At 43.3% G+C, this 9,449-nt stretch overlaps 1 protein-coding gene and 1 long non-coding RNA gene across 2 annotated transcripts; one reads left to right on the forward strand and one right to left on the reverse strand.

Annotated features, from left to right (window-relative positions):
- The first annotated feature begins 605 nt into the window (after positions 1 to 605).
- LOC107279789 (uncharacterized) lies at positions 606 to 2,544 on the forward strand. Its single transcript, XR_003239907.2, has 2 exons — positions 606 to 1,557; positions 1,660 to 2,544. It is a non-coding gene; the product is annotated as an uncharacterized lncRNA (long non-coding RNA).
- Positions 2,545 to 6,358: 3,814 nt separating this feature from the next.
- On the reverse strand, positions 6,359 to 8,602 carry LOC4352644 (cytochrome P450 81Q32). Its single transcript, XM_015763814.3, has 2 exons — positions 7,587 to 8,602; positions 6,359 to 7,128 (listed from the first exon to the last, which is right to left on the reverse strand). The coding sequence occupies exons 1-2, from the start codon at positions 8,538 to 8,540 to the stop codon at positions 6,502 to 6,504; spliced, it is 1,581 nt and encodes a 526-aa protein (XP_015619300.1). The 5' UTR covers positions 8,541 to 8,602; the 3' UTR covers positions 6,359 to 6,501.
- Positions 8,603 to 9,449: the final 847 nt, after the last annotated feature.

A 9,449-nucleotide genomic window follows, 5' to 3' on the forward strand; every position in this document is an offset into this window, starting at 1 on the left:
TTTCCCTGTGATAATCACTGTTGTCTGCCATTTCATATTACTGGATTGGTGACTCATCAGACATTGCACTGCACTGATGACAGCTGATTGCAGATAGTCATATAAAAAGGGGCTTGATCTTTGGATCATGTTTGGCCACAATAGCACCTATAGGATCCTAAATGATACTTTCTTTTGTATTGTCTAGAAAGGAGAAAAAGTTTACATCTTTTGGCGACATGCATGCTTAGTGCTGACAAAGTACAGAGAATGGTTGACAAGAGTGCAATAAAATTTTGGACTCGATCAGGCCTGCCTCCACAATCACCCCTAACTCAATCTTATGTCCATATTAGCCGCCTGCCTTTTCGTGTGACACTGACCTCTCCTCCTCGAAGGTGCAGTTGTTGGGATTCTCAAGGATCTGAAAAACGTTGGACAGTAATTTTCAGTAGCAGTTACAGTGCTTATTACAGGTGTTGTCACCAAACTGGGGAGCTCTCTTGGCCCTTTTCTCATGCAGATGAAAGCAGATTGTGATACCATTTTTCTTGTGCAGATTTCTTGGCTTATCTAAACTCTGGATCTCTGCATGCTGACGAGGTTAGCAAGTTGCTCAAGTAACTGAGCATGGAGATGAAGACCGACAAAGTATGCTTCAGAGAAAAGGTTCTTTGAAAAATCTGTCTTTTTTTCGTACGAGTCTGCACAACTTTCTTTTACTCCCTTTATGTTCTAAAGTTCTTCATAACCACTTTATCATACATCCCAAGAAAAAATAAACTTACATACTGATGACTGCCTTGAAAAAACTCACATACTGAATAATATTTACAAGTATATTAGTATGCATTCTAGATTAGTCCTGTTACTAAACATGGCCACTTAAAAACTTTTTTGACAAGAACATGTCAATTAGCAGTTACAAACTTAGCTAGCTCGTGAGTTCTCAGAAGCTCTTTTGGGCTCAAAGCCCATAGCTCTATCTAATAAGAAGCTCATAAGGCTCAAAGCCTGTAAATCTATCGAAGATGCAATCTTAGGTTTGTTTGCTGGGCGCCTGGGCCGTTAGGCAAAACTTTGCAGCTTCAGAACTTGATGATAGCATACTTGGAGTTAAATGGCCAGTATATATACTCTACAAATTATGAGATGGATGATTCGAATGGAGGACTTTGGTATTTCACAGCTGATTCAAGCGGAGTTTAGTAATCGAGTTGGCACATGTGAGCTAATATATTCATAGAGAAACAATCTGTCCTCAAGGGTTATGATTGACATAAAGCATGTCTCAACCTATGAACTCGGAGCATGCATGCTTGTGTTATACAGAAGTTCATCATTCTTGCAAAAATTTGGTTGCTGATTCCACTGGCCCTTTTCTGGCATTCAGCAAATGGAGTGTTTGATTGACAAGTTGATCACTTTGGATAGGGAAAAAAAAGTTCAGGGGAGATAAGACAGTTCAGTAAGCAACAAAAACTGTCGGTGTCCTATCAACTGCTATCTTCATCATTGAGATGGATTTTATACAGTGCACTATGATCATGCAGTATAATCTCTATCGTCATCCAAAAGGTATCTATCTTGCTTCAAGTGTTCTCAACAATCATTGTGCAACATTGCATCATCACCATGCAAATACAAATTTCAAAAGTTTTGGTTTTGGATTTTCTTCAGAGATTTGCGTCCAAACCATGAGACATTCAGATAGAAGCAGAGACCATACTCCTGACGAACTCCCTTGGCCGTGGGAGACGGTGGTGTAGCCGTACCCGAGGACGTCCACGGCGAGCAGCCGGGGGCCTCCCCGCCATCGCGGCGTCGCACGCCGTGAAGCGCTCCCCCGCGCCGCGGCGTGCGTCGACGCGAGCAGCGCCCGCCGCGCGGCCCAGCCGCAGCGACACCAGCGGCGCCCTGGCCGCGGCGGCGCGGCGAGCGGTGCAGCGGCGGCCTCTTGAGCAGGTGGAGGTGGCCGAGCACCGGCTGGCTCGGCGCTGCGTCGCCATCACGCCTCCTCGTCCGAGGAAGGATGGCAACCACCAAGAACAGAACGGCGATGACGATGAGGAAAGGGGCGGCGCCGCCGGTCACCGCCATGGCCGCGCTCATGGCAACCTCGAGACTACCACGGCCGACAGCAACAGTTACCGACAGTTATAATTACGAATACAGAAAAAAAACTACTCCCTCCGTTTCGAAATGTTCGACGCCGTTGACTTTTTTTTTTTTCACATGTTTGACCGTTTGTCTTATTTAAAAAATTTAAGTAATTGTTAAATATATTTTTATGTAGGCATATAATTTTATATATTTCACAAAATTTTTTGAATAAGACGAACGGTTAAATATGTACTAAAAAGTCAACGGTGTCAAATATTTCGAAACGGAGGGAGTACTAGCATACGGAATACTGTCCGAGCTAAGGGATAAATTAGAGGATAAGGATACCAGTTACTCAATTAGTTAATTACGCTTTATCTGATGTTGTTGCTCCTCCCTCAACTACTCGTCTCCGTTTTGTTTTTCTTTTTGAGATAATTAAGATCAGACAGTAGTATTTCCCATAATCATTTGTCTCATATAATCAGGAGACGAGTGATTATGGAAAGTCTAGGTCCCATGGCAGCAGGGGAAACAAAGGAGAAAGAAGGCTATTGGAGAGGACACCTATAAGAGCATGTACAATAGTAGACTATAAACTAGACATAAACTAGATATAATTGGAGAGAGAAGAGCAGCGGACTACAGATTTGTAGCCAGCTGCAGCACGGACTCTAAGATACTTGTGTGTATGACAGGTAGGACCAACTATAAATTGTGTAGTATATATTTATAGGTAACTATTGTATGAATCGGCTATTAAATTGACTATAAATGATATGGAGTCGGTTGTTGGCTATACTATTAAACTTGCTCTAAGGTATCAGCTATGAGCTACAGTACCATGGGTATCAAGTATCACGTCTGATACCATAGATATCAGGTTTGGTACCATAAGTAGCAGATATGATACCTATAGGTATCACGTATGGTACCTAAGTACCAACCGGTACCCATAGGTATCAAGTATCATAGTATCCAAGAGATTAGATCTGATACTTATGGATATCAGGTCTGGGACCCCACGTACGCACGTACCTGGTATCAAGGCACTGACAAGGGACATGTGCCACTGCTTTGTCGGCTCGCAAAGGTCTACCGCCAACACCTCTTGCTCTCATATTCCTTTCCCTAGTCTCCTCAACTTCACTGTTCCTTCCTTGCTGTTGTGGGTGTTATCCTGCTGCAGCTGCGTCCTGTGCACCCTCTCTTGGTGTCCAGCCATCGGTGCTAGCGCCGCTACTTCCTGCTAGCATCATCACCATGCGTGCGGGAGGGTGGGTACGTGTCCTCTTGCTTCACTCGTTTTTTCACTCATGGGATTTCTCGTAGGCGGAGAAAATGAAGGGGTAGGTGATTCATTGAAATATCCCATTCCACGGGATCCCGTACTCTAGTCGCTCTCCAATCTTGGTGCGTTCAGCTACATGATGAAAGGAATCAAGCAAGCAATAGTATTTTAAAAAACAAAAGTGCTACAGGATGTTATCCCGTTCGGACGGGATGGTACCTCTGAGATATTGACTAATAGTCTGATACCCAGTTCAGACGGGATGATACCTTTGAGGTATTGCTTGATACCGAGTAGGTATCGACTGATATCCAAGTATCATACGATACCTCTAAGGTATCATCCTGTTCGAATGGGATACGTCCTATAGCATTTTCCTAAAAAAACAAGCATGTGGTCGGCATGTGGCCATGATAGGCACGAGACGTCCATCTATCATCTAGTAAGTTAGGGCTTGGTTTACATCCATTCTGAACCAAATCATTTAATTGACAGTGCTAAAATTTTGTGGCAGTAGCTAGATAACATTCCATAATTTTGTAGTAGTGAGTACTGAGTAGAGCTAGGGTTTCACTGTATTCTTATCTAGGCCACAAGGGTTACCCCAGCTCGTTAAGGCTTGCGAGCTAGCTCGAGCTAGTTCGTTAGCTCTAACGACCTAAAATGCCAGCTCAGCTCGTTAGGAAAATGAGCTGAGCCAAGCGAGCTAACGATCCATGAGTTTTGTTTCGACCCCAAGTACTATGTTTTATGTACACATGTACTTATATATTCTTTTTTTAAAAGAAAAATAGTAGCATGAAACATAGCCCGGTTATGTTACTGTGCTCCGAGAAGAAAAATATCAGGCATTGCTGCGGCTTACATGTGCAATAGAATGACCACTATTTGCACAAATATTTGAAATTTCAAAATTAAATATATAGTTATCAAATTATTATTATTGATTACTTGCTTGAATATCTTTTGTATAATAATCAAGATCTAAATATTAATTGGTTGATTAATTGTCTTATCAACCACTACCATGTTTCATTTATGGAGTGATGTACTTATATATTCTAAATAGAAACCTAGAACAATCACGGTTGTTATTGTGGTCCGAAAAGAAAAAATATCAGACATTATTGCAGCTTGACATGCGCAATATAGTGACCACTGATTTGTACAAAGGTTTGAAATTTCAAAGTTAAACATGTCATTTTCAATTTTTTAGAGATAATCCGAGAAATGCCATTGACAAGCGTCTAAATCCAAGATATGCCATCGACAAGTGTGAGTTACAAGAAATGCCATCGTATAAATGATTTTGTTCCAAAAATGCCATCGTCGTTAGGGTTTTGTCCATCCTGTGTCGTTAAGTGCTATATGATGAATAGTGTATTTAACAGTGTGGGGTGGACAGAAGCCTAACGATGATGGCATTTTTGGAACAAAATCGTTTGTATGATGGCATGTTTTGGAACTCACGCTTGTCGATGACATTTCTTGGATTTAAACGCTTATCAATGGCATTTCTTGGATTACCTCAAATTTTTATTGTTGATCATTTGCTTAAATATCCTTTTATATGATAATCAATATCTAAATATTAATTGTATTTTTCATCCATATCATGTTTAATTCATGGAGTGATGTACTTATATCTTCTAAATAGCAACCTGGAACACATCACAAATGTTACTGTGGTCTGAGAAGAAAAATAACAGGCATTATTGCAGCTTGACATGTGCAATATAGTGACCCCTAGTTTGTACAAAGGTTTGAAATTTCAAAGTTGAACATGTCATTTTCAAATTTTTATTGTTGATCCTTTGCTTGAATACCCTTTTATATGATAATCAATATCTAAATATTAATAGTCTTTTCCATCAATATCATGTTTCATTTATGCAGTGTTGTACTTATATCTTCTAAATAGTAACCTGGAACACATCACAGATGTTATTGTGGTCTGAGAAGAAAAATAACACGCATTATTGCAGCTTGACATGCACAATATAGTGACCACTAATTTGTACAGAGGTTTGAAATTTCAGTTGAACATGTCATTTTCAAATTTTTATTGTTGATTCGTTGCTTGAATATCCTTTATATGATAATAAATATCTAAATATTAATAGTCTTTTCCATCAGTATCATATTTCATTTATGGAGTGATGTACTTATATCATCTAAATAGTAACCTGGAACACATCACATATGTTATTGTGCTATGAGAAGAAAAATAACATGCATTATTGTAGCTTGACATGTGCAATATAGTGACCACTAATTTGCACAAAGGTTTGAAATTTAAAAGTTGAACATGTCATTTTCAAATTTTTATTGTTGATCCATTGCTTGAATATCCTTTTATATGATAATCAATATCTAAATATTAATAGTCTTTTCCATCAGTATCATGTTTCATTTATGGAGTGATGTACTTATATCTTCTAAATAGTAACCTGGAACACACCACACATGTTATTGTGGTCTAAGAAGAAAAACAACAGGCATTATTGCAGCTTGACATGTGCAATATATTGACCACTAATTTGTACAAAGGTTTGAAATTTTGAACATGTCTTTTTCAAATTCCTATTGTTGATCCTTGAATATCCTTTTATATGATAATCAATATATAAATATTAATTGTCTTTTCGACTAGTACCATGTTTCATATATGGAGTGCGGTACTTATATATTCTAAATAGCACCCTGGAACATAGCGTGGTCGTTACTGTGGTACGAGAAGAAATATATCGGGCATTATTGTGGCTTGACTTTGGGGCAATATTGCGGCTATTAATTTGCACAAAAGTTTGAAATTTCAAAGTTGAACATGTAGTTTTCAAATTATTATTATTATTGATTCTTTGCTTGAATATCATTGTATATGATAATCAAGATTTAAATATTAATCGTCTTATCGACAAGTACCATGTTTCACGTATGGAGTGATGTACTTATATACCCATTCATACCTTTTTATACAGGGTTTAGACTTGACTAAGAAAGTCATGAATTCATGATACACATGAAACTAACATAAAATTGGAAGTTGAGTGTTTCTTTTATTCGCCATTGGAATACAGTGATTGCTATAGCACACGCAATCTACAATACCGAAGCCAATCTGCTATTCACATAGAAGTAGATAGGATAGTCTTGACAAACTCCCGGGGCCGGCAGACAGCCGCCAATGGCGTCGCCATCGGCATCGTCAACCCGCCGCCTTCGGTCATGTCGACGACATCGTCGTCACCGACCTCCCAATCAAAGCACTGCACGAGCGCCGCCACCGACACGCCGACGACGCGCACGGCGAGCCCCTCCCCGGGGCACCGCCGCCGGCCGAGCCCGAACGGCATCATGGGCGCGGTGACCGCGCCGCCGGCGTCGCTGTCCACGAACCGCTCCGGCCTGAACTCCTCCGGTGCGTCCCAGACATCGCCGTCGCGGTGGATCGCCCACGCGTTCACGAGGACCTTCGTGCCGCGCGCGACGCGGAAGCCGCCCACCGTGGTGTCCTCCATGGCCTCGTGCGCCGGGATCACCGGGCCGGCGGTGCGGAGCCGGAGCGTCTCCTTGATGACACATTGGATGTAAGGGAGGTTCGCCATGTCGGCCTCCTCCACCAGCCGCGCCGTGCCGACGTTGGCGTCTATCTCCGCCCTCGCCTTCTTCATCGTCTCCGGGTGAGTCACCAGCTGCGCCATTGCCCACTCGATTGTCAGCGCCGACGTGTCGGTGCCGGCGAAGAGGAGCGACTGCACACCATGATCGAATCCATTGTACATGTTGATCACAATGGAGTAGAAGTGTAGAAGTGGGACAGTAATGGAAAACTGTTTTAAACACTCAGGTGCACGTCTACCCATTTGTTACATGTTAATTAAATAATTATAAAAAAAATTAAAAAAATTGATAAGATAGATTAATATGTAATATATCACTTTAAAAAAATACAAGTTCAAATTTGACGTCTATAAGTTGTAACAAAAATAACAAATTTAACTGCGAGTATACGTTATATTTGTTATTTTTGTTACAACTTGTAAAAGTCAAATTTGAACTTGCATGTTTATAAAGTGATATATTATATATTAATCTATCTTCTAATTTTTTTGTTTGAATTTTCTCATAATCATTTAATTGACATGCAAGAAACAGGTGGACGTCTACCCGAGAGATTAGAATTCATATTCAGACATCAATGGCTACTCACCAAGATGATGCCTTTGACGACATTGTCGGTGTAGTGGTCGGGATCGGTTTCTTGCAGCGCGAGGAGGGCGTCGATGACGCCCTTCTTCTCCTTGTCTTGGTCGCCATCGCCGGCGCTGCCGCTACGCCATTGCCGGTGGTCGTCGATAAGGCCGGTGACCATTGCGTCGCGCCGAGCTTGCAGCTTCTTCAGGCTGCCCACCTTGCCGCGGAGACGATCGACCCACCGGAGCGCCGGGAAGAAGTCGCCGACGCTCGGCGTGCCGTTCACCGAGAACGTCTCCTCGATGATCTCCTGGAGCTTGCGCGCGTCGACGCTGGCGTGGCGGCGGCGCGTCGTCGCCGCGCGCAGCATCACGTTGAGCACCAGCTCGAACAGCCTGGGCCGGAGCGTCACCTTGGCGCCGCCGGCGGCGTCGCGGAGGATGGCGTCGACGAGGGACGCGGCCTCGGCGTGGCGGTCGGCGGCGAGCGCGGCGAGGCGCGGCGCGGAGAGGAGCTCGACGGCGAGGAAGCGGCGGAGCGCGCGCCAGTGGTCGCCGTGGGGCGTCCACAGGACGATGGTGTGGTCGTACCCGAGGATCTCGCCGGCGAGCGTCCGCGGCCTCCCCGCCAGCGCGGCGTCGCACGCCGTGAAGCACTCCTCCGCCGCGGCGTGCGTCGACACGACCAGCGCCCGCCGCGCGCCCAGCCGCAGCGACACCACCGGCGCGCCCACCCCGGCGGCGACCGCTGCCAGCGAGCGGTGCAGCGGCTTCTTCAGCAGGTGGAGGTGGCCGAGCACCGGCAGCGCCGGCGGGCTCGGCGCCGCGCCGCCCTCACCACCCGACCACCATCGAACAAGAACGACGACGACGACGACCACCACAAACAGTAGAACGGTGATGCCAACGAGCACGGCGGCGCCACCATTGCCGCCGCCGGCCACCATGGCTACCTCGAGACCACCAGTCATGCTCGATGCAGGCTACAATACAACAACAGCTACCCAATGCAAGAAGCGATCGATTCCTTTCCTCGAGGAAGAACTCAAGCTGGGCTATAAAAGAGCAAGGCCCGTGTTTATTTCATGCGCCAAATTGTTTTTTTAAGTATACGGACACACATACGAAGTATTAAATGTAGACTAATAACAAAATAAATTACAGATTCCGCCAGTAAACTACGAGACGAATTTATTAAGCAAATGTTTACTGTAGCATCACATTGTTAAATCATGGCGTAATTAGGCTCAAAAGATTCGTCTCGCAATTTACATGCAAAATGTGTATTGATTTTTTTCATCCACATTTAATACTCCATACATATGTCCATACATTTGATGTGATGAAAATTTTGAAAGTTTGAAGGGAGCTAAACACTGCTCAGATCTAGTAGTACAGCCCACTGCTTCAAAAATTTTCACATTGGCAAAATGATAAAAATCATTGTTTAATCAATGCATTGTTAGTTAAACTATTATTTTCCTCATTGTTCCGTACGCTCTCTCCTGACACAAGTGCACTGCATGGCAGTTAATTGGTTGAATTGCTCGTGTCTGCGTTGGAGCGCGAGTACAGCTAGCGCTTAAATAGTCACCTGGTGATATACTCTCTCACCTCCAACTCACTGCTAATTGCTAAAACTGATGTGACAGGCTTATCGCTAGTTATTGTAGCTGCTATAAGGGCATCTCTAATATGCATGTAATGGTGACCATAAGCAATAAAATACTTCCTCCGTTTCATATTATAAGACTTTCTAATATTAGCCACATTCATATAATTAATGAATCTAGACATATATATGTGTTTAGATTCATTAGTATATATGAATATGGGTAATTTTAAAAAGTCTTATAATATGAAACGGAGGGAGTAATATT

This window comes from Oryza sativa, chromosome 12 (assembly GCF_034140825.1).
Source record: "Oryza sativa Japonica Group chromosome 12, ASM3414082v1".
Lineage (NCBI taxonomy): Eukaryota > Viridiplantae > Streptophyta > Magnoliopsida > Poales > Poaceae > Oryza > Oryza sativa.